A 27,237-nucleotide genomic window follows, 5' to 3' on the forward strand; every position below is an offset into this window, starting at 1 on the left:
ATAGCCTCCCATTTTTTCAGATGTAAAAAAAAAAAAAAAAGGGTTAAATATACAGTAATAGATACAGAAATTTATAGAGGGAGGAAATTATAAGAAAATAAACTAAAAAATAAAATTGTCCTCCTGGGATTCAGTATAAAAGCCTTTTAAATAATGGATATCAGAAAGCATACATTTCTTTTCCAGTCTTTTATTGTTTACAAACAAACATACTGTACTTACATCTGTGCATGTGTCCGGTAAGGTTTAGCAGCTTAGAAGAAAACAAACATTGTAAACCACTCATGATATATTCTGCAAAAAGTAACAGTTGCTGTTGAAATAACTGGGCAGTATTTCATTACAAAAAAGAATTTTAAAATATAAGTGCTGAATTCAAATATGCAAAGTTTGGTCAACATCAACAAAGACGGCAGAATAAAATCTGTGTTCAGATCCGTAACTGAATATTTTGTGGTCCATTTTTACATTCTAGTACAATGGAATATATAAGTGAGCGTCTTAATGTTTATATATAAAGGTTTTTTGTTTTTTTTTGGTCTTACATATGGTTGTCCTTCAGCTTTAGATATTATTGCACTTCTCTAGGACCTGGTGGTCTCGCTAAAATGATCATTTCTTTCTACATAGTCCTTCATAAACTAAGACATTTTGGTTGTGTTCTTTTTTCAGTGCATCAGTCACATGCCAGCAGAGGAAAACAAAAATTATGATAATTTCTTTCTGAGAATAACATCAATAACATCCGCGGAGAGCCTAGATCTACCATTGAAGCTTGCATGCACACATGACTTTATTATCAGCCCTAAAAAAAAAAAATAAAAAAAAATTGAGCAGAAGTATTTGAGAAAAAAACAAATATAACCTGACACACAGAGCAATAATACAGCAGATCTTGAATCTCAAAAGGGCTGTATTACAGTGAAAATTACTTTAAATATGTCAGATGGTCAGTGCACACTGTGAAGAAAAGAATATTCATCATATATACATGACAGAGCAAATCAAGAAGATGTGTCATTATTGCTCATTGTTTCGTAGAGTCATGGATCTTGGCATCCAACTAAATCCTTGACTTGAGTATTGCCTCGTTCACTTTGTGCGTGTTAAAATCCATTACACAATTCCTCCAAATTAAAGAACAATTATAAAACATTGCAAGAAACAAAAGTGAATTTTGGATCAATTACAATGGGCTTGTTAAAGAAAGTTACACATTTTGGGGCCATTAAGATTTTTATTTTAAATTAAACAAGGAGGCATTAAATTGATCAAAAGTGAGAGTAAAGACATTTATGTTACCAAGCATTTCTATTTCAAAAAAGCTGTTCTTTTAAACTTTCTGTTAAATCAAAGGATGCTGAAAAGGGCATCAACAAAAACATATTAAAAATAATAATAATAAAAAACCAGATCAGCATATTAGAATGATTAGGACCATGTGACACTGAAGACGGGAGTAATTATGCTGAAAATTCAGATTTACCATCACAGGAATAAATTCCATTTGAGAATATATTAAATAAAAAACTGGTATTGTAATAATATTTAACAACATTAGTTTTTACTGTACTTCTGATCCATTAACAAGCAGCCTTGGTGAGCATTAACTACTTTTTGAACAATAATGTATAGCAACTGGGTACAAAAACTGTAATATTAATAAAAATAAATCAAGTCATTCTTTTAACATTTATCACTAAGGTTTGTGAATTTGGTATTAAACATATTATGGTAATAATTATCCTTATTTATTTTTTGGAATGTGCAAAGTGAGAGTATAAAAACCAAAGAAAATATGTAACCCACATGACCAAGTAAAGAAAATTATTTTTTTCATACAGTTTTCTGTTGTCTTTTGACTGTGCAACAATATTTTTTGTTCCAGTAACAGGCATGCAAACTAGTATTGAGCAACCAAATGCATTAAAATAATAAAACATCTGTCATTTCAAAAGCTCATTCAGTTCTGATGCAGTTGAGTTGCATTTGCACCAACCAAACACAACAGCATAAGCACAATACACAAAACGTCGCATAAAAATATCAGAGTTTCAATGCCAAGCAGCACAAAATTCTGCATTTTAAATCATGATTCAAAATGGGAGAAAAATAAAGAGAAAAAAAAGAAAAGACATTTTATTCTACACGATTCAAGTTTAACCTAAAACAACTTGCTGTTCACATTGAGTGGATTTCAGAATTGAAACAAGGTCCATGATATTGTCAATGTTGTATGTTCATAAAAAAGGAGTGAATTGCAGTCAGCAAGCACTGACAATGACATCATTATAGCATGTTGTCCCGTTTCGTCCCTTTGACCATAATCCTCGTGTGGTCTTTGCAGTGCTATCGCTAAAACTTCATCAGTACGTCTCTCCTTTGAAGAGGGTTGTTGACTTAACCATTATTTAAGTGCATATCTGCATATTATTTTGCATACTTTGTGCTCCAGCTGCCCCTTCAGATCTGTTTCTATGGCAACAGGAGGCGGTGTAAGAAATCACCAAGCCCTGTCACTCTCTTAATGAGAATAACTTTCTTCCTCCAAATTTGAAGTTAACAAAGGATGGTGCATCTTCAGTCCATGCTCGTGTGTGCTTGTACACATGATGTACACGGTGCAGATCACGTAGATTGTGTGTGTGTGTGTGTGTGTGTGTGTGTTTAACAGAGTGTGTGAGAGAGGGCAGTCAGCTGAAATGATCCTGACTACATGTGAGGATGCGGCGCACTGAGGAAATCACTGAGACACAGAGACAAAGAGAACAACACATTAGACTTAATAGACTTAAAATTCCCATCTGTTGGAACTGATTTTTTTTTTTTTTTAATACAATTTCATTACTAATCATTTAATCTCAAACTCTGCATTTACTGACAGAGTTTTCAACACTTTTCTAAAAAATGTAATGTTCAATTAAACTAAATAAAAATGTACATTTAAATTAATATAAATTTCATTAAATATATATAGTGGCCCTTAAATATTTTGATGTTTTATCTAAACATCTGTGTCAAGAAAATGCTTCAAGAAAAGTTAAAACAATAGATATAAATGTTCAAAATTAAGACCACCTTGCAACCAGTTGGTTAAAAGTAATCAGAGAGGTAATTAGTTCTGAAAAAATGTATATTGTTGTCCAATGCAAATTCATATAATTCATATGTGGACTCCTTGTCCAAATGTTTTTTATTTTATATAATTGAACTAAATTTACATATTAAATGTTGTGATTTATTTTATTAATTTAAAATAAAAATATGAACAAATTAAAATATAACACTTTATCTCTTATTTGACAATAATTAAACTGAATTAATAATGATTTATCTCAGACTACTTCATATAAATAATTTAGATAACAGCAGACATTTCCTAAAAAAAATGTACAGGTTTGCCTCCCTGAAAGATCATTAGAAACAACCCCATCTTAAATAAAAACATATGCATCACATATGTATTCAGACATGGTTGTTGCTTCAGTATCAGCACAGACTGGAACATAAAGACTGTGATTTCAGTCTGAATTACTATCGTTACAGCTGATGGTCAGGGACCTGGAGCAGAATGTAAAAACTACACCACCTGGCACAATCCTAAAAATAGCTTGTATTCCCAACCAACAGAATAAAAAGATGAATGTAGCCAAAATGTTTGGTCAGCACTGAGCAGAGGGAAAAATACGAATAGCAGCAGTTTATAAAGCGTACACACCTGAGTATATTTGGTAACTGTGGGCTCTTGTAGATGAACTTGTGTCTGTAGCCCAGAGAGCTGGGGAACGGGATGAACTGAACCTTATGACCGTTCAGACTCTTGCTCTGAGCCGCCAAATCATATAGCTGTGGATGAAAAGATTATTATTGTTGTTGTTGTTACAGAGAAGAACAGACCATTTTTAAAACAAATACATTGACAGCTACAACATATAATAATAATAGCAATAATAATTAATAATTATTATTATACTTCATATAGCTATGAGTAGCATTGTAGTTTTATTTTATAAAGTACAATAAGGTTTGATAATATTAATGAAAGTAATAAAGTGATACCAATGGTTTATAAGTTTAGATTCTTTCTGAACAAAACAAAAACAGTTTTACTGTAACTTTTTATTATATTGTCAGAATATTCCGTTGTTTAATTAAAAATAAAAATAAAAATCATACATGCCATATGTGCTTAAAAACAGTAAAATTTACCAACACCAGCATCGACTCGATCAGGTTTCATCATAACAAGTGATCAAATTATTGTGGTCCAAGTATAATGAGCCTATCAGCTATTTTACAATAGCTCTGAATATGGCTCGTCCAATCTGAATTTAGAGTCTGAAATATCCATTTTACAGTTTTAAACGAACCCTCTCATTGTCTGACACTGATGTTTTACCTTCTTTCCCAGCTGGAAAGGTACGACTGTGTCATCTTCTGCGTGCAGTATCAGAACCGGACAGGATATGTGGTTGACGCTAAGAGACAAACAGACACAATTCAGTGCTCTGAGATCCTCCATACTCAAAATAATTTAGGGATTCAGGACATAGATCTGTTTTTTTATATAGTGTGGGACCTTCCACTAGAGGTTTGTGTAATGAATTACATGATCACTTCATCTATGACTCAACGTGTGGCTAAACACTAAACCGATCTATTTATACACATGCACATTAATTCTGTTTCTAAAACAAGTTCTCAGAGGAAGATGAAGCTGCTAGCGTGTGAAAACGCTACAGAACAGAGACCCGAGATGATCATCTCAACACAGCTGCAAGGACACCGTGCTGTATAAACACAACAGTCTTCACAGGTGGACACAGAGTGAACAATCCCTCACACGCACATAAACTTACAGAGAGAAATACTGTATAAAACTAAAAGAACCTACTTCTCGTCACTGGCAAATCGGATACCATTTGCAGTTATAGAATCCAGGAAGAACCAGTCAAAGCCTGGTAGATATCTGTAAACCTGTTCAAATGTACATTTAGAAATGTTCAAGGTTAGTTATGTTTATTTGTTGCACAAATGCAATAGGCTATGTGAGATTGAACAGGAATTTGGTTTCTCACCATAGAGAAGGGATGGCTCTTGGCTTCCTCTCTGATATTGGTAAAGGGTGACTCTAAAATTAGGGCGTCTGGGGGCGTTCCTGTAAGCACAAAGGAAGGAAGCCTGCATCCAAACTTCATGTTTAACAGTGGCTCAACTATAGGCTTATGTAACTTAAAGACTGATTAGAAGTGCTTGGCAATTACATTAGTTCACTCTTAATCTAGTTAAGACAGTGCCAATGAAAGCTTGTCTATTTCTGAAACATCAACACAGCGGCGACGCTTATGTACTGTACTAAACTCTTTCTTTAGGAAACTTTAATTCATTAATTGTTCACTAATTGTAATTATCATCAACCAATTTTAAACCAAAAATATAACTTCAGTTATTTTACACTCAAATTTGAACTTCCATGATTAATCCAATTATTATTATTATTTTTTTTTTTATAACTTGTTCTGATGAATAAAGTGTATTCAAAGTGATTTGTAAATGGCTGCTTGCCACTTACAGATAAAGCCACTGTTGGAAGTTTCTGCTTGGTTTTAAACTGTAGTTTCACACTGCTGGCTACTATTTGTTTTCAGTTGCAACATCCCAACCCTTAAGAAAACATATAAATGTATGTTCACGTACCCCTGTCACACAGACGTCTCACTAGGTTAGTGGCCACTCTGGAAAAACAGGAATGTACAGCAACAGCAACAGTTCAAAAATACCACAGGGAGTTACACAATCAATTCCTTTATGTCAAAGGAAAACTAAAATGTTATTCCAAGAACTAGAAAATCCACATCTAGAGAAAAGAACACCATCTACAGTGCTCTTTCAGATGGCTCAGGCGAGTTCATCTCACCCTGTGCCGAGCGAGTGACCCCAGATGTACAGCGGCTTCTGGCCAATCCTCTGCTTTATCCACTGGTAGAGGAAGAGAGCATCTGACGTCATGCCTTTCTCCGAGGGGCTGCCCTCTGAGTCCCCCCAACCTGCACAAATAAACAAACCCATATGGTGCTTCACTCCGAGACCGGGAATGGGATTCTGACTTGAATGATAGAATAGTGCATTAAAATTGACAACCAACATACCTCTATAATCGAATGTGACTACATGGTAGCCTAATGAACTAAGAACCTGCAGAGACAAGAATATATATTTAAAAAGTGTCTAACATTAACTCAGACAAATGGAGTTCTTTCAAATCTTAAATGTATACAACCTTTCAAATTTTTGGGATTGGTAGATTTTTTTATTATTATTTATTTTTCTTTGACAAAAAATACAGTCAAAACAGTAATACTGTCAAAGATTATTACAATTTAAAATAACTGTTTTTGTTGAAATATATTTTAGAATGTATTAGAATTTTTTCCTGTGATGGCAAATCAGAATTTTCAGCAGCCATTACTCCAGTCTTCAGTGTCACATGTTGCTCTTTCAGAAATTATTCTAATATGCTGATTTGGTGCTCAAAATCATTTATTATTATGTATGTTGAAAACAGTTGTCCTGCTTAATTTTTTTGTGTGTGGGGAAACATGATCGTTTTCAGAATGAATAGAAAGAATATAGAAATAGTTGGAAAGGAATAGCATTTATTTGCCATATCAATTTTATGTAACATTACTGCCACTTTTTTAATTAAATGCAATTCTTTGCTGAATAAATAACTGATTTCTTTCATATGCAAAACACTTACTGACCCCAAATTTTTGAACGATAATTAAAAAAATGCAATTAAAATGTTTTTACCTTGTACAGCTGAACTCTGTGATCCCCTCCTCTGAAACACACATACAACCAAGCTTAAGTAAAGTGACTAGAGATTTGCATTTGACAAATTGCAAGTCTTTCAAAATAAAAATGGTTACAGAGAAAACACTAGGCATCATACATTAACCGACTGAGGAGCACATACTACCAGACTTTCAAATCATTCCAAACAAAACAGACTCACACAGAAACATGGCCTCATTGCTAGAACACACGACAAATGAAGGAAACATGTTTTCTAAAATCAGGTTTGATCTCCGACGACTGGATACAATCACAATCTGTGCACATCATACATTACACAACTTGTGGTCAAATATGCAGCCTGACTCTTCCAGACAGGGGCAAAAAACTGTACAGTCTGCAAAAGTGCATTCCAGCTTTAACTCCCACTGAATCATTTTTGACACGGAGTTAGTTTTATTAAGTTGTATTGATCACAAGTCCCTGAGTGTTTGTGTACCTTGTTCCAGCATTGCCATGGAGATACAGGATGACTGGATGACTGGACTGGAAGCTTTTGTCATACCATTCAGCATCTTTTGCCTGAGCCTCCCTCCACATCACTGAAGGTACTGTGTGCCTGAGAGAGAGAGAGATGGAAAGAGAAATGACAGGATATACAAAAGAGATACGCAGCTGCTACCTACACATGAAATGGTGAAAAAGAGGACAGCAAGTAGACGTGGTAGCGTTTAAAAGTTTGAGCTTGGTCAATTTCTTTCATTGTTTTTGAAAAAAAAAAGGTTTCCTACGTTCATGAGGCATTTATTTGTTCAAAAATACAGTAAAAACAGTAATATTGTGAAAAATTACTGCAATATCAAGTAACTATTCTCTATTTTAATATATTTTAAAATTTAATTTATTCCTGTGATGGCAAAGCTGAATATTCAGCAGCCATTACTCCAGACTTCAGCATCACATGATCTGTCAGAAATCATTCTAATGTGCTGGTTTGATAATAAGAAGACATGTTTCTTGAGCAGCAATGTTGAGAACAGTTGTACTGCCTTATATATTCGTGGAAAATATTCAGGATTCTTCTGAAAGTTCATTATTTGAAATAGACTTTTTTTGTAACATTGTAAATGTCTTTACTATCACTTTTGATCAGTTCAGTACACCCTTGCTGAATTCAAAAAGTAGAAAAAAACAAAAACCACTTACTGAACCCAAACTTTTGAACAGTAGTGTATTCTTTTAGGACTGTTCACTTTACCAAGACTTCATTATCAATACTGAATCTGACCAGTGCACAGACAAGCTAATTTATGCAGAGAAAACTACCGCATCAGCTGCAGGAAGCTAATGTGGCCCTTCCGACTGTTACTCAGTTAAAGTCAAACACACACACACACACACAGTCACACCCAATGGCCAGCAGCCACAGGCCCGTGCAGTCCTCTGTCACCACGGATTTACACACTTTGGGCCACAGGCTGTGTTTCAATAAGCGCAGCACTTTTTCCACGCCCTTCAGAAAGACAGCCATGCCCATAAGGCAGATAAAGAGGGATAGAAACCTGTAGGGTAGAGAACGTGAGGACAGAGACACAGAAAGGCACAGGCAGAGAGATGAAGGGTGGAGGCAGGCCAGGCTGTGTCTGTATTTTAGCTATAGTGGGTGTCTGTGCTCTTACCACACTCCAATGTTGATTCCCTCCTCTGGCTGCAGATAGAAGTTGCGAGTGTGATTCAAGCCCTGATCCTGTGGTCTCTTCAGATCTATAAAATACGGCACTCGCACTGAAAGAGAGAGACCAAAAGAAAACAGTCAACATGAAACTGAATCCAATGTATTTCTGAGTTAAACAGGATATTCCACAGGAAAAAAAAAAAGTAGGTCAGAACTTGATTTTATTTTCCATCGGGAACTGATGGGATGGATAAAGTTATTGTATTTCCATTATGAAATGGTAATTTTTTTAATTAATACTTTTAATCAGCAAGGATGCAATAAATTGATCAAACATGAAAGGAAATACATTTATAAGGTTACAAAAGATTTCTATTTAAAATTACTGCAATTCTTTTCACCTTTCTATTCAAAGAATCCAGAAAAAAATGTATCATGGTTCCCACAAAACAGCACAACTGTTTGACAAGTGTTATTAAAATTGTTAATAATAAATAATAAGGATCATGTGACACCGAAGTCTGGAGTAATGAATGCCGAAAATTTAGCTCACAGAAATAAATTACATTTTACAGTCTGTGACCCTGGACCACAAAACCAGTCGTAAGGGTCATTTTTTTTATTTGAAAGCTGAATAAGTAAGCTTTCCATTGATGCATGGTTTGTTAGGATGGGACGATATTTGGCTGAGATACAACTATTTGAAAATCTGGAAAATGAGGGTGCAAAAAAATCTAATAATCAATCAAAAAAAAAAAAAAAAATCCCCTTTAAAGTTGTCCAAATGAAGTTCTTAGCAATGCATATTACTAATCAAAAATGAAGTTTTTATATATTTACGGTAGGAAATGTACAAAATATCTTCATGGAACATGATCTTTACTTAATATCATAATGATTTTTGGCATAAAAGAAAAATTGATAATTTTGACCCATTCAAGGTATTGTTGGCTATTGCTACAAATATACCCATGCTACTTAAAACTGGTTTTGTGGTCCAAGGTCACATATTACAATACGATATTTTCACAATATTACTGTTTTTTTTTTTTTTTGGTCAAATAAATGCAGCCTTGGTGAGAAGAGGAGACTTCTTTCCAAAACATTAAAAAGAATTCTTACAGACACCAAACTTTTTATCAGTAGGTACATACAGAGGTCATAAAAGATACAGTTAAAAAATTGCTCAATTCTACTGTAATTATCAATTCTAATTACACAAAGTACATGCCGTTCTATACAATGCTAAAAAAGTGTAAAGCTGTTCTGTAAAGTACAGTTCAGTCAGCTCCTGATGAGATTTAATATGGGTGAGATTTAACTTTACATTCTCTTCAATAAAGAGACATCTTGACGAAATAACAAAAGTGTTTATAATAATAAAAAACATTTAAATTACAAATAAAGTTATCATGCTGGTAAATTCTCCAAACTGCCGTGTCTGGTCTGAGAATTTGAAAACAGTCATGCAAATTTTAATTATGACTGTTTTTGCAGCTGACTAACAATACGTTTGTAATTTAAGAACCGAAAGTGTGCCACAAGCTTTCTCAGAAGACTGATGACTTGACTAAGTTCACAGACCTTCAGTCACAGATTTCTCTCTGAGTAAAGCAGACATGTGGATGCTTACAGTCACACTTTTACACACATTTTGTCCATTATTAGCTCAGACTGCAAACCGAAGCACAATATAGTGTGGCGAAACACATCAGCTGACAGAAACAGTGTGACACTGCCGACAATGCTAATGCTAACATCAGCCCAAAACACCACAGAACATGACTAATATCAGAGAAATGAAACTATGATGTGACAAAATAGGAATTATCTGATAAAACAGAGCCGTATGTGAGAGGCTGCTGAAATGAGACAGGACCTCAGCAGCAAACAGAGTGGGCATTTATCTGGACTGATGGATGAATGATGGCTCTGTTCGGTCGTTTCAGCAAAAGGCTGATGATGGATGCAAACTGCAACTGTACATCAAACTTTAATGTTTCAAAATGTCTTATTAAATGTCACAAGGTCTAGCAGATTCTGTTCTGTGATGGACATCATTTTAACCAAAACACATTACATTGCAAAACAGGTGCTGAGGCATCAGTTCTTAAGGACAAAGTCGAGAATGTTGGTCATTATATTGATCAAAAGTGACCGTAAAAACTTTTACATTGTTACAAAGGTGAGCACCCGAAAAGTTTCTTTACTAATTTTCAGATGCTACAGTGTGTAGTTATTATATCTTGAATACAAAAGCGTGCTTGACTGAATGTGTCTAAGAGTTGTTCTGAGCATGCTGAATATTTCACAGGGGAAAATGCAGTATAACAATCTCCTTGGATACTACATTTCCCTTGGGGCTAAACGCCCTAAGCTTGTCCTTTCACTACATATGCAGCAGCAGAAAATTATAGAAACTCATGTTACAGTATTAAATTTAAAAATCAACAGGAAATACGTAAAATCCAAAATAATGACAATTTACATGGCAGTTTTGCTTGAATAAACCAAATGCAAATGGCAAAATGACTGGTCTAAATACAAAAGGTTAAACAGGTCAGGCTAGATACTCAATTTAAAAAAAAAACAAACACTCACTTTAAAATGTAAAGAATCTAAATAAATAAATAGTTTACAAAGAGAGGCCTAAATACTTTAAAAATTTAACAAAGACACTCACAAATGTTTACAAAGACTAGACAAAATGCTCAAAGTGCTAAAAACACTGAGATAAATACCAAAGTTTACTAAGACTGACCAAGCCACTTGTCAAAGATGACAAAAGTATATCCATAAAAATAAAAAAACTTTAATAACTCTGAATAATGTCTGAATGCCAAAGTATAAATGTCAATGTTTACACACAGTTTGGCCAAAATATTCTCCAGTTAAATAAAAATGGGTTGCAAATACTCACCAAAGTTTAAAAATACTAATTTTGCTTGTATTGATGGACAGACTTTGATGATAACAGGGATGGCGATGTAGATTCCCAGCACCCAGATCAGCATCCTCCTTAGCCTCCATATCAGACCACCCCTGCAGACGGAGAGAAGAACTGTTACATTTAACACACATAGTAAATAAAGTAATAAATAAAGCAGTATTTTGTCCTATTCAACAAGACATGCAGTGAATGGTTAAGAACAACATTTTCTCAAATTTAATTGGCTGAAAGACTTTGGACAGTTAATATATTAAATTGTTTTTTAATAAAAATCACATGGAAGGTTTGTCATGTTTAAGTACAAGATATGAACAAAAGTGTTCATTTGGGAATGTTTTCAGACATGCTCTTCTCTTTTGAACTGAAGGGTTAACATGGCCTGTCCTCTCTCGGTCTCCCTCACACTCAGAGGTCAGACAGTGTGCATCTTTGCGGCTAGCAGTGACCTCTAAATTTTGCCGGGGAGTATAAAGTGTCATGATTAAAATTAGAGAGAAAGCAAGAGATCACTTCGAGGAACAAACTCACCCTGTCTGACTTACTGCCCTGAGCTCTACTGTCCGTGTTTGCGTGCGCCTAATATACAAATTAAAGTGTGACTTTGATTCTAGGAGGTTTGTGGTGAAAATCTGCTTTATTAAGCTGGTTTCATTTCCTTAAACTGCATAAGGAATTTTTCCTACCCAACTCATGACCAGAGAATTACTTAAACACTCAGATACTAACACACACACACGCGCAAGCTCTCTCATACACATTATATTTATGTAAAATTGTATCATGGTTTCCACAAATATACTAAGGAGCACAACTGTTTTTAACAGCAGCATATTACAGAGATTTCTGAAGGATCATGTGACAATGAAGACTGGAGAAATTGTGCTTCACAGAAATAAAACATTTCAAAATATACTAATATTTTACAATATTACAGTTTTTACCTAGTATTTTAATCAAATAAATGTATCCTTATTAAGCGTAAGAGACTTCTTTAAACAGCAGTGTATATGCTGTATACACTTTAGTTTCTTCACAGTAAATGGCAACCATAAAGGTGCAGTCATATGAAACCTCGAGAATATTCCTAAAACTATTAATAATGCAGAACTGAGAGAGAGTCAGCAAAGACAGGACATGAAGAAGACCGAGAATGTCCCAGACAGGGTGAAAGAGGACTAAAAGCAATAATCCAGGAAGCGAGCCAAAGCTGAGCATCCGGTTTGATCCGGCTGACCCTGGATCAGTTCCATCGTGCCATCTAACATCCCTACGACCTTCAGAGTACACCTGGTCAGTGCTCACTTTGATCAACTCTACTTAATTACCTAAACATGAAGAACTAAAGATAGGTCAGAATTTCATTTGCAGTATAATGTAAACAAATTGGAACAAGCTAAATAAAAAAAATCAATTGTTTTCTGCTTTTATGGAAATGAGTAGTAGAAAGAAGACAGGAAATGATGGAAGAAGAGTATAGACAACTCAAACCCCCATATCAATGTGTCAGCATGCAAATAACCAATAAACCACATCTCTAACTGCACTTGTAACTTGCACAATACTTATTCCAGGTGATTAATGCAGCAGGCGGCTGATCTTCAGTTCCCTGCAGAGATAAGATGGTGTGGTCACCTGGCAGTGAGTCACAGAAGGTTTGATCTGAGTGTGTGTGTGTGTGTGTGTGTGTGTGTGTGTGTCCATGTGGTGTGTGTGTGTGAATTTCTGCTTGTAAGTGAGAGTGCAAGGTTAATGTGATAAAGAGAGAGAGCAAGACTACTGTGCAACAGCAGAGCTAAATACAGCACAGGCTGCACTGAGATTCATTAATGTGTGTGTGCGCATAAACTTGTTGTTGATAATATATACTTTTGTATCCAGTAAAACAAGACATTTATTTGTTTATCTGGCTGGTTATAAGATTGTGCAGTTCTGTGCTTGTACACACTGTTTTTGCAGGTACATATCTGCACAGAGCATCCGAACCAGAGCTTCAATACCTTCAGGGTAACACTAATATGTTAAGTCATGCTGATCCAATGCCATATGGGCATTATTACGGCTGTCTGGGCATCAGGAGTCCAGACTGCACTGGGACAGGGTGTTTCTGACTACTGCATCCAGCAAAGGAATGAGAGAAAACAGGCTAAAAATCTTGGTCAAAAAATATTAACAGAAAATTTGTTCATATATTGAATAAAATGTCACAAAGAGCGGTTTCTGTTCTCAAACAGATTGCACACATCTCATGTAATATATTGTAGCATACAGATGTGCTTGTACACTACCGGTCAGCAAGCTTTTTTTATTTAAGAAACTAATACTTTTATTCGGCATAGATGCATATATTTATTAATAGCGACAGTAAAGGCTTTGAAATAAATGTTGTTCTATTGAAATTCCTATTCAAATCAAATAATCTTTAAAAATGTGTCACCATTTCTGCAGAAATATTAAGCAGCATAACCATTTTCAACTCTAATAATATTAAGACATTTTGAACACCAAATTAGCATGTTTTTAGCATATTAAATGATTTCTGAAGGATCGTTTGACACTGTGACTTTTCCAGATCATGAATAAATGACATTTTAAAAATATATTAATTATTAAAATATTTCAAATGAATGCAGCCTTTGTGAGCATAACACAATTTTTTCAGAAAAAGGAAAAAAAATCTTTCTAACCCCAAATTTTCTAATGGTACTGTACATGGAGAGATGGGAAGGTTTAATCAGTTTACAATCATGTCTTAAAGGGGTCATCGGATGGCCATTTTCCACAAGTTGATACGATTCTTTAGGGTCTTAATGAAAAGTCTATAACATACGTTGTTTAAAATTTCTCAATGGTAGTGTACACACACTTCCAACACAAATTTATATTCAAACAACTTGTCATGTGAATTTTGCAGCCGATGACCCCTTTAAAGCATAACATATATCATGAATCACTGCACTGATTCATTTTTCAGTGCTGATTGCTGTTTAACTTTGTGATTTGACAGTTTTGGTTCTGTTCTAGTGCACCTCCTTAGTCATTTACTTCCATTTGTGTGCGTTTGTGTGTGTGTCAGTCTCTGCATTTGACAGGATGCAACTCTCTAAAAATGATAACCTCCAACACACTACTCCTACACACCACAACACTCAGAAACACACTCTGAAATCACCAAGTCAAGCGCATACATCTTAAAATAGAGATGAGATCTTAAAATTTTAAAAACCACCGTTTATTCAGAATTTGCAAATTGGCAGCAATCAGCAGCAGTCTTCATACCATATTTATTAAGGCATCAAACTCTGAGAAGACTATCGTAGTTACCCAATAACCTATTAGCTATTAATTCAGAATTTATAAAAGAGAATTCCCCCTCACTCCATTTCTTTAGTCAATCTGAAACCTACTGTGACATCAGCAATGCTCAAACTATTATTTAGCCATTTTAGTGTAATTTTATATACCAGGAAAAGTGAGACCCTAAATGCACGTCTGATTCTACACGAATAAATGATTGGGTCATTTTCAGGTCAGCGTATTTGGCAAAGAACAGATGCATAATTCTGCGTATTACCAGAGCAGACGGGCAGTAAGATCCTGCTGTACTGAACGATAAGCCTACTTTAGGATTAATTGAACTACACAAGAACACTGAAGTATGCGAGAAACAACCTGAACAACATTTCATACCCATTCTACAATACAACACTATTGGATCCCAGTGATTTTTCTCTGTATGGACAAAAAAAATACTGAGACATTTTTCAATATATCTTCTTTTGTATTCCACAAAAGAAAGAAATTCAGGCCAAGTTCTGCTAAGACTTGTTATTGACGGATCTCATGGGATTTAGATTTAAACGTATGTTTTAAGCCCAAATAAAACCAGCATATCCCCAACTCCAACCTCAAACTCTGATCTTGAAAGTCGCAGTTAGATCACTTCCACTTGAAAACATCACAGGAAAACTTTTTTTGTCTCTTCCTTCTCTTTCTGTCTGACGCCAAAGGCTTGCCTCATGTCTGCGGGTACCAGACAACAGCTCCTAAGTGGCAGACGTTGGCATAGGATATGCTTTTAGAGCTCTTAGCTGCAGCTGCCCGGATCAATGTCCCAAATATCCTGGTACGGCTGTAGAGCACCGACTGCCAAATACTAGCTCTATCAATGACCATGATCAATTAGCAGCCAAAGCCCTGACTGCCAAAAAACATCTGGACCGAGTTATGAACATAAATATTTTTAGATTAGTAGTTAAAACACTAACAAATAATTAGCTAGAAACACTAACATTGAAAAGGCTGGGGTCGGTAAGAATTTTTTAACATCTGACATAGATCATGGATACTGTTCCACAAACACAAACATCAGCTTTTCTGCATCCATTTTGAGCCACTTCCAAATGTGGTTTTACAGTGAATCAGATACATATCCAATATCTGGACATCTGAGCTACATTTGAACATACATATCTATTTTCCGTTGGAATTCAAAGCCCCCACAAGGTGAGGGTTACAAGATAGCTTTTCTTAATGACTTATTGTGAAACAGACATACCCCAAAGTGCCCCAACAAAATCACAAAAAAAATAAAAACCTGTCTCTATTTCAAAAAACATCAGATTTTCATAACAAAAATTTAAAAAAAGGACTAGATGGGGAGCCCGGGACAGGCTTACAATCAGCGGTTAAACTATGCAGAATGAAGATAATAAAGAAGAAGCAGTAGAAGTAGAGAAAAGTGGAGCACTTTCAAAAACCTGCAGCTACAGCTTCATGTAATAGATTATGACAGGTCTGGCGGACCGGACTCTCTAAGAGACACTGAGGTGACACTGAGAAACCGAGGTCTGGTAACACAGCTTGGGGTAGGAAGAGGACTCTAATGCTTCCTGCTTTTAACACAGCAAAAAAAAAAGGTGTCTTCTGGTAACATAATACAGGAAGTTATCTGTTAGCTTCCCCCATTAGACAAAATGAAATGGCATTCATAATGCATTTAACTTTGGTAATGTGACAAATTTACAGAGGAAACTAGCTTTATAGCGGTAATTCCCCTCTTACTGAATACTTCAATTCTTGGAATAAATGAATCAAGGCGTGAATCAGAGCATCTATATAAAGGCATCGGAAACTGAAAACAACATAACATTTAAAATAATATTCCCAAACAAGATCAAGGACATTTATTAAGGAAGTATTTCCTGTTGTCTTTAGACAACAGCTGATGTGGAATTGCATGGCACACATTCTGCCCTTGCATCGAACTATGTAATAATAATGCAAATGAGATCAGATAAGGCAAAACAGACATGTGAAGGATACATGAAACTGTAGACACTGCACTCCTAAGGATGAAAAAGAAATAGACACGTGCTATATCTCAGGCTCTCTACTTCCTTCCTCACTCCTTTCATCCTCCCTTTCACTCTTCTCTTCTTTCACTCATCCTAATGAGTGTCTCTGACCGCTCAGTGGAGCTTAGAAGAGCAGTTTTGACAGAGATGCCAGAATTAGTTACGGCTCTGTTCGACCAAAGATCAGTCTCCTTCAAACGGCCTCAGGAAGGACCACCACCAACCCAGTTTAGAGCATATTTATATTCAATATCAAATGGGTGGTTACCTCAATGACTAGTTGACCTTAAAGAACCTTGCAAAGGTTTGGTTTCAGATTCATCTAATGGAGGGAATCGAGGTATGGACTGTTTTTGAACATGTATATGGCTGTGAAATCTTCTCTGAGGAGGTGCAAACTGTGTAACCGAAGCGAAATCACAGCACACTGTTACCATGCTAACTACAACAATAAAACGGAAAAACTGACTAAACTAGTGGATATTAGATGACTAGTTGACCAACGTGACCTCACAGCAACTTCACTACATTAACACACCCTTGATTTGTTTCTCAAGATAAGTCATTGTCAAGCTATGTTTTCAGTCCTCCTGAAATCTAAAAAAAAAAAAAAAGATTTCAGAGGATGACACCTTGTCAAGACTTCTTTTTCCTATCAAACCTGACACACTTTCCCAAGAAGAGCTAAAATAAGACACCAAATTGTCACGATTAGATGCCTCTTGGGCTTATGTTTGATCTAGAGCTTCTGTTCCCAGAATGTAAGAACAGACCAGAATTTCAGGTTGAAATATGCAGTGTATAACTTACATGGTTTAGAGGGAAGCAGGAGTTCATTATTTAGGCTGAAGGCTAGTCCACCACTCTTTTAAATGAATGTCTTAAAGAACAAGGGATTGTGACTACCCAACCTGTTTTAAAAGACCCCATCAAATCAAAACTGACATTTTGTGGCTTTAAAGTGCCCCTATTATGGGTTATGAAAGGTTCATATTTTGGTTTTGGGAGTCCTCAACAACAGGATGACATACATGCAAGGCAAAAAAAACACTTTCATTGTCTTATAATATGCATTTATTTCAACCGATTCGCTCAACGATTAATTTTTCCAAACCCCTCCTTTGCATGACGCTAATCTGCGGTGATTGGTCCGATTGGTCTCATTTTCATTTCATCATGCCTGATAAAGCAACTTTGTGAGTGCAGTGCTGCTTTGTGCACAGCGTTACCGGGGAAACAGCTATTTTTACACTCCAAAAGGGACACCTAGTGGCAAAGAATGAATTTGCATTTTCATTCAGACCCATGCTAAAAGACCAACAAGTGGGCGGGCAATATGCTAATGTTTCGTGTTGACGTAAACATGTGCTTGGCATTCGTTTTAAAAACGACTCGTTTCAATGATTCAGAGTCGACTCTTTCTTTGGAGAGACATTAACTTTATACACGGCGCACTTTCAGATTTAAATCTTCGCAGGATGTTTTCATTCACTTAGAGCTGTGTTACACACTGCATGAAAGCTCATTTTCAAAAATCCATAATACGGGCACTTTAAGACTTTTTTATCTTTAAGATTTTAAAGTCTTGATGAAATTTTTTCCATATTGTGATGTACATCCAGGTGAAACGGATTATCGAAAAAAAAATGTAGGACAGAGAAGAGAGGGGAGTCTGTCGTTTCAACGGAACATCAAGGTGCGACATTTTAATTAACTTATGAGGTCAAAAAAAAAAAAAAAGTAAAAAATTCATTGCTTGGATGAATCATTCACAATAAAAATCAATAACATGAATTTAAAAAAGAGATATGGTGAATTTTCATTTCATGGTAACCAAGTCATCCGTTGATAGTAAAAAGAGAGCTGATATATATATATATATATATGTATTTAAATGTGCCATCATTGTCTTCCTGGAAAAATATTGGTAACCAAACTTCCTCTTTCCATTAACAAATACATCAACAAGGAGAGAACACTGCGCTCTTTGAGCAATTTAGTGTTGTCTTTAACTTTTGATATACAAAATTTTACAAGGAATTTCAGCTAATTTAATTTCACAGATTCTGTGAATTAAAGCTAAACTGACCCTTTTAACCTTGAACCCGGCCTGCCACACAAAGGTCACTGCAACCAGACTAATCAACAGCAGCTCCTGTGTCTGACACATGACCAGCTCCAGCACCCAATACCCCAGACCCATACAGCACCGGAGGAGAGTCCGATTACTGCGCCATCAGATACAGTGCAGTAATAGAGTAGCATTTCAGTTCAAATGAGATGTGATGGTAGAACTTTACAGTACCATTTCCTGCTAGTGTTTCATGCTAATTTGACAAACAACGTCTTTTATAACAGGGCATTTTCCAGGTTTGTTATACTGGAATCTTTCATAACATCAGCTCAGTTGCTACTATCTGAAATATTTTGTAACAATATTGTAGTTAAGAGCTGTAAGTGTTTCCACATACAGCTAAATCGCACTAGAAATCAGATTACTTAGAGCATATAACAGCTCAGGCCCATTTATTAAAAAGACGTCTCATATGCTTACCAAGGTTGCATTTATCTGATCAAAAATACATGAAAATATTATAACTATTTAAAACAATTGTTTTCTACTTGAATATATTTTAAAATGTAATTAACTAATTTGACAAAAGCTGAATTTTAAGCAGCCATTAATCCAGTCTTCAGTATCACATGATCCTTCAGAAATCAAGTTTTGCCGCTTATTATTTCTGTGGAATCTGTGATTCATTTTGTTTTCAGGATTCTTTGACCGATATAAATTTTTTGTAACATTATAAATGTCTTTACTGCCACTTTGATCAATTTAATGTGCCCTTGCTGAATAAAAGCAGTATTTCTTTTTTTTTAATCGTAGTGTACATTAAGCAAACATGAGACACAGGTCTCTAACTGACCTCCAGGGTCAAAAGTCACAGGCAGTTCACTCAAAACCAGTTACTATTTCCATGTGACATGGCAACCATGAAACCTAATACAATCCTGTTATCTTAAAAGCATTTTGGGGTTGCAACCCCCACCAGCTGAGAAGCACTGATCTGTGGGAAATCCTCCAGGATCCCAATTGGCAACATGTACTGGCAGTACACAATGTTTCTTTGCTGAGCGTACAATGTTTTACCACCATATTGCTGGACCAGAATGTCCAACTTCCTCCCACTTTGATCTGCAGAGCAAGCCCTGGCTGAGAAGAATGACATCACTAAACATACACCTGTTTAAACTCAGCCTTGGCAAGACCAAACAAACAGGAGAAATGTCTAGAACCTTTGTATTTAAGGCCTAATATTGTGCCTGAAATCTGAATCATGCGCAGGGATATGCCTAGACAACAGCTGAACACGACTATTCCCACCATGCATCCTCCTACAGTGATGCAATCTTACATTATTTTAAACATAGCAGTAAAAACATGAATTGTATGACTCAGCTCTGCTTTGAGGAAATCTACAAAAGATATCACCTTGCTTCCACTTTAGCATTTAACCATGCATTACAAAAATAACTCTCTCTTTGCATGTAAGGAACTGAGACAGATCTGAAGCAAAAGAGCTACTATGTACAAGGTCGGTGTGATTTTTAAAAAAATTTTAAAAAGCACAGTACTTGTCTTGTGTGACAACTGTGCCTCAAATGTATATACAATGTTAATGTAAACCATATTTCAGGGTCTGAACTAGTATTTGATTTACAGTAAACAATGCCTGAAAAAAAGTTCTCACAAGCAGATCAGACCTCAAGAAAGTTGACATTCTTGTGTTGACAGATTATTTTAATGAAACAATAAGTTTAGACAAGACATATTAATGGTTTTATCATATATTAATAAAAAATTAATAAATAAACAAACAACCTAGTGCAAAATGAATCATCAATATTTTGGCTTTTTCCAAACTTTAAGAGTACACTACCATACAGACGGCTTTAAAGCTAAATTATGTTGACAGTCCACAAAACTCTTATTTAGTCTTCACATGATTTTTAAACTTTGCACAAATATTTCAAACATATGCCATAAGATTGCCATACTATGAAACAATAACTCCACACCCCACCCAGAAGTTGCTGATTTAGTTTGGGACAGCCTAAATACCATTTAGAGTCTCAAGAGTCACATGGGACTGTGATTTAATCATAGAGAATAATCTATGTAGCTTCATGCCTCCAAAGAGTTTCAAGCCACTTGGATATGACAAGAATGACAATAATGCATGTAATTACATAATAACAAGCATCAAACTGGACTGTGTGTTGAAAATACATAAGATGATGCTGAAAACGCATAACTTAAAAACAACACAGAGCCATGGTTTTTAACTAAGAGTCAATGTAGAATATATACATCTGGTAATTTATATATAAAACAGTTACCTGCCATTTTTAACTATGAACTGATTTTGAACTAATGCAGAATTGCTAATAAAAGTTATTATACGGCTAGACTGTGTTTAATACTGGGTCTGTACAGGTTGAAATCCCAAAGATAAGTTTTTACAAGCTTTCCAGAAACTTATACTGGTAAAATCAGGTATAGAGCCAGAGAACATCAGTGCCACATGTGCAACAGCAGCTGTCAGTCTCACCTCCTGTAGCGTCTCCCCATCGCTGTCCCCGAACCTCCTGAATCAGAGGCAGCGTCTGTCTTTTTGTGGCACTGCTTTAGATCGGAGCTGCCGTCCAGTAGTGTAACGTTACCCGTGAACGAACTGTCATGGTCTGCGCTGCCCTTTCGCTGTCGCATCACTGAAACGTGAAACAGCACAGGTAAACACACACAGATGAGACTGGAGGTGTTATACTGCAGTCCCGCGCGTTTCCTCGCTGAATCGAGCGGAAGAGCTGCTGAAAAAATCTTGCAGCCGTGCTGGATCTGGTTGTTCCGCGACGGTGTGTGTGATCCGGTGTTTCTTCTCCCGGCAATTGTGACATTCAGCACTTTTTCTCCCTACATTGTTTTGCAGGAGTCGGATATCTGCAGAGACCAGCTGATCAGCGCAGCCTTTCCCCCTCCGTCCTTCCGCTCAGCCAATCACAGACAGCGGCTTAGCCCACTCCAACGCTTCAACAGCCAATCACACAGCGCTCCGCTCCGCCAACGGCCAATCACACAGAGCTGTAGCGCCCTCTCTCGTTCAGTTAAATCGTGTAGTGTAGGGTTGCCAGATCAGCGGAAAGTTCTGCTTTGTTTGTAACATGTAATTTAAATATATATATATATATATATATATATATATATATATATATATATATATATATATATATATATATATATATATACAACATTACATCTCTGTAAGTATGCAAAAAGAGTTACTGCATGACTTCTAGCTCCAGAGGGAGCTGCACGCTTTTTCATATAAAAAGGTTACATTACAAAAAAAATAGAGCGATTATTTAAACAGATCTGGCAACATCGCATTTGTCCAACAGAGACTTACTTCCGTGCAGACCAAACCTGCTTATCCTGCTATACTGGGCCACGCCACTTAAAACATGTCAGTTTCAGTGTAATTAGAGACAATAAGTGGCCTTGCCACGTTTTTAACAAATAAGTCTTAGATTTCCTCTATTTCGGTGTAATTTAGTGCATGCGCTAAATATCTAATAACATGCATGGTCTATGATAGTTTAACTATCGAGCAAAACCATCGCGCCCTTGTCCATATTAAAATAAACAAACACATACTGTACATGTCAAACTACAAAGGGATTCAAGAAACTGTATTTTTAAATATAAGTGCACAAATTAGAGAAGAATTACAGCCTCAATAGCGTCAACGTGACAGCACGATAATCAAACAAATTAATAATGCATAAAAACATTCGTATAAGTATCCGAGTCCATGCATATGAAGTTGTAGTCATGAATTCTGCATTATATGAATCATAAAACCCAACCTGTTCATTATGATGAGATTTCATTGTAGATGTTTTGACAGGACGCGTGGACTAGTAAGTTTTTCCAGTGAGTTTCCTCTCACGTGACCTTAACACAACAATTAATGCAGCGGAAGGAGGTTCCAAGCTCTTTCTTTCCACACTGCCATTAAAATAGTGGCAAAATGTGTCAAGTGGGTAACACATTTTTCGAATTAATGATGTATATGAAAATTATTAAATTAGATAGGCCTATGCTAAAATATTATTTTTAGATTTTTCTATAAAATAAAATAAAAAAGTCTATGTAAAAGAGTATTATAGTATTAGAGATATTTTATTTAGATGTAGATGGGCATTTGATCCACCTCTAACATTATTTAATGTATTTATTATTCAAAAAACTAAATTTATTTATTAAAAAAAATAAAAAATAACAGGGAAAATATTCTACATGTTGTATCAGATTAAACTACAAGTAGATCCGATTTTCAGAACAATGTCACTTCTTACTAGGCTGACGTTGTATGTTTTGAGTTGTTTTGTCCGAAAGGTGGCAGTATACCATCACTTCTGTCTGCAGATCCACTGTGAAGCAGTGGCAATCGTTTCACACAAACACTTTCACAAACTTACACACTGAAAGTGTGGCGTTTAAAGACACAATACTTTCACACAAAACATATCTTTTGTGTTTTTGCACATATTTGCCAGTTAGCTCACCTGCCTGCCTTGATTTGGTTTAATATCCCACATTTGAAATGTCAATAAAGACTCATGATAAACAATAATAAGGTAAACAAAAAGGTGCATAACTGTCACTGGGGCAATACTCTTTCAAAAGCTACCAACATTTACACTTTTTTGTAGTAATATGTACTTTTAAAGTACTGATATGTGCCATTTAGGGCAAAATAGGGTCATTTTTAGCTTTAGGGTAACAGCTTTGTACCTTTTTTCTGATTGTGTACAATATGATATGGTGAACATATTCACACTAAAAAAAGGAAAGAAAAAAACTATTTTGTTTGTGATTTCACAAACCCTTTGGGAACCCATAGTTAAAACGTGTCGGAATGATTTTATGATTTATAGGGTCATCTAACACTCAGTCTACAGACAAGTAACATATGTCTCCCATCCATTAGCTCTAGTGCTTTTCTCTCCTGAAGCCATTCTTCTCATTGAGACTGTTTTTAACACCCAAATTAAAAGCAGTTACTGTTGTTCATCTGAATGCTACTGTATGTGACATGTGGGTGTATGAGCCATCCACGTCCGTCGAAGCATCTCCTCCTCTGTAGGGTTGACGTGACTCGCGAAACGTCTCTCCATATTGATGCTGACAGAATTTCTGTTGCTTTTGTGCAAACAGCAGTCAGATTGGGCTCTAAATTACACGTTAACGGTCCTCTGATCCTTTTCACATCTCCGCTCAAAGTGCAAGCCCTCTTTTAATATGTCACACGCATGAGTGTCATTTCTAAAGGCTGCTTGAGTGCGTATGTGTGTGACGCACTCTCATTAATCTGTCCCATGCTGCTCTCTGCTTTATGAAGTCCTGATTGCCTGCTCATTGTTTTCTCATTCACTTGTTTGAATACCCAACCTATAATCAGAGCTGTAAAAATAAGGCATTAAAAAGGCATGCTGCCATTTTCATGGTGACACTAACAAAGTACATTTGCATTCACACTGACTTTTTACTCATTTAAGCCATCAAAACTCACAATACCCATCAGAACAATCTGCAGGCTTCAGCTCCGAGTAAAACTGCATTATGGTGTTAGAATCTGAATTAAACCGTGGCAAGTGAAGAGGAGGGGTTGAATGCCCTCAAATACGCACTCATCTCTCTCTCTGTCACTCTTTCTCTTCATCTTTTCTTATTTCTTCATTGTGCACAAAGCTAATGATAACATAGATCTGTGATTCCAGTAATTACAGTAGTTTATCAGAAGGAATATCCGGATGACAGCATGCTCCCATGATGAATAGCAGAATGGAAAGTTTGAAAACAAGCTTCAGGCCGATTTGCCCAGGCTCTGCCACAGTTTCAGTATATTCTTAATCAAACTTAATGGTCTGTGCTCAAGAGCTGTATGGTGGAAGGCTAAAATTGACGCTTTAGCCACACTTAGTAAATTAAAAAAAAAAAAAGAATAACACTGCATTAAAGTCTGAAATATCAAACCAAGGAATAAGCAGCATTAATTTTAAAGAAAGACAAGTCTGCTTTTCATGCAGAACATTTCACAAACAAAGTTTTAAGAAATTAAAAACAATAGATAACCTGTCAAAACAACCAAATTTTGATATGTCACACTTAAAAATGTAAAATTATATTATATGTGACCCTGGACCACAAAACCAGTCTTAAGTGTTTTCAAAATTGAGATTTATACATCATCTGAAAGCTGAATAAGTAAGCTTTCCATTGATGTATGGTTTGTTAGGATAGGACAATATTTGGTGATGAAGTTCTTAGCAATGCATATTACTAATCAAAAATGAAGTTTTGATACATTTATGGTAAGAAATATACAAAATATCTTAATGGAACATGATCTTTACTTAATATCCTAATGATTTTTGGCATAAAAGAAAAATCGATAATTTTGACCCATACAATGTATTTTTGGCTATTGCTACAAATATACCCCAGCGACTTAAGACTGGTTTTGTGGTCCAGGGTCACATATTATATTATTAAAGCTAACTGCATGATTGCATTAAATCTAGATAAACTGTCTAAAATGAAAAAGAAGTGGACAAAAAATTGGACACTTTCTAATGATAATGTGATGGAGTGATACATGCTATATAAACTAAAATGACTAAAACATTAGTGATATATTCACTAAGTTAATGGCGTTGAAGTTACTGTCCAGAAGTTATTGTAGTTTAGAGAAAAACATGTTTGCAAATGCCACTTGGTTTGATATTTTGTTATATAATGCACTGAAAATAATTAATTTTAACCAAATACTTATTAGGGCCACTGTATGTAGGCCTATACATAAATACACTACTGTTCATGTATAGTTCAGGGTTGGTAAGTTTTTTTATGTTTTTGAAAGTCTCTTATGCTTACCGAAGCTGCAATTATTTGATCAAACATACAGTAAGAGTAGTGATATTGTGAAATATTATTACAATTTTAAAAAAAGTTTTCTATTTTAATATATTTTAAAATATAATGTATTCCTGTGATGGCAAAGCAGAATTTTCAGCAGCCATTTTCTCCAGTCTTCAGTGTCACATGATCGTTCAAAAATCAACATGCTGATTTGGTGCTCAAAAAACATTTCTTATTATTATCATCAGTGTTGAAAACAGTTGTTCTGTTTAATATTTTATGAACAGCATTTATTTAAAATATAAATGTGAACGTCTACTGTCAATTTTTTGATATGATATGATATAATGAACATGACATCCAGCTCTGCTCTCACCACTGGACACAGTGTATACATTTTAATGGTGTATAGCTTGCCCAGTTGAATCATTTCAGCCCTCATCTCAGTTTTCAAGGCCCTTGTATCGCTTAGTTGTGGGTGTTTCTGTTAAATAAACAAATAATCAGACAATAAAATAATTACAGGATTACCTGATAGAGGGGCGAGGAACATGTGCTTCACAATGCAGAAAATGTGTCAAGCGGCCACTTCTGCAGATCATGATTCTGTTGGTGACAGAGCTGTGTGTGGGCGGTACCTCTGAAGATACCCTCTCACTATCACCCTAGCAACCAGCCAAGTTCTGACTGATGCGCCGCGCTGATGATCTCACCTCTTTGATCAGCTTCCTGAATCTCTCTCTTTCACACACACACACACACACACACACACACACACACACATACACAGAGAGACCCTGTCCTGTTTGAAGTTGAGTGGTCCTCCACTCTCTCCTCTGTTAAAATAACACATACACCCCTGCAGCTTGTACAAATTGAATCAGAAGTGCTTTGCGTTTAGACTCATATTCAGATTGGGTGGGATCCTGGACGAGGGTGCTTGAGTCTAACTATAATTGCTGGGTTTTCATAATAAAATCCTTTTATTAATACTTACCTGCCGGGCGTATGGGCGGGGACTAGTGAGGATGATGTTTTAGTGGAGAGTAAAGTACTCTCAGCACTGGAAAGAGGGCCCACAAATGGACAGTGAATGATATTAAACTACTCTTCTGTTCAGTTTACTTCTGAAATATTAGTTAAATCTATAGGCTAGCATTTTAAAATATGAAAAATGACTCCAAGCGTTTGCTTTGTTTTAATAATGAAAAATATATTGTGATATTGAGAATATATTATAAATATATTGTAAACTCATTTATATTTATACATAATTTAGGTTACATTATTATCGTTTTTTATAAATATTTTAGCATTTCTCAAATAATTTGAAAATTTCTTGAAGGCGATACTGAAGCGAACTGCTGATTCAAACATCTACGCGTATAATAGACACTAGGGGGCAGTGTTGACTCTTTAAAAATTATATATTTTTTTCAGCACTAAAACGTGGTTTGGCTTCTGACATTATCAG

General features: G+C 35.7%; 1 protein-coding gene across 1 annotated transcript; it reads right to left on the reverse strand.

Moving 5' to 3' along the window:
• Positions 1-170: 170 nt before the first annotated feature.
• On the reverse strand, positions 171-22,846 carry abhd12 (abhydrolase domain containing 12, lysophospholipase). Its single transcript, XM_058748818.1, has 14 exons — positions 22,706-22,846; positions 21,391-21,550; positions 11,394-11,515; positions 8,478-8,583; positions 7,298-7,417; positions 6,814-6,844; positions 6,150-6,195; positions 5,918-6,047; positions 5,698-5,735; positions 5,079-5,158; positions 4,895-4,977; positions 4,400-4,478; positions 3,719-3,846; positions 171-2,746 (listed from the first exon to the last, which is right to left on the reverse strand). Exons 2-14 carry the CDS (start codon positions 21,546-21,548, stop codon positions 2,713-2,715), a joined length of 1,155 nt encoding a protein of 384 aa, XP_058604801.1. The 5' UTR covers positions 21,549-21,550; positions 22,706-22,846; the 3' UTR covers positions 171-2,712.
• Positions 22,847-27,237: the final 4,391 nt, after the last annotated feature.

This window comes from Onychostoma macrolepis, chromosome 17, assembly GCF_012432095.1.
Source record: "Onychostoma macrolepis isolate SWU-2019 chromosome 17, ASM1243209v1, whole genome shotgun sequence".
NCBI classification, from domain to species: Eukaryota; Metazoa; Chordata; class Actinopteri; order Cypriniformes; family Cyprinidae; genus Onychostoma; species Onychostoma macrolepis.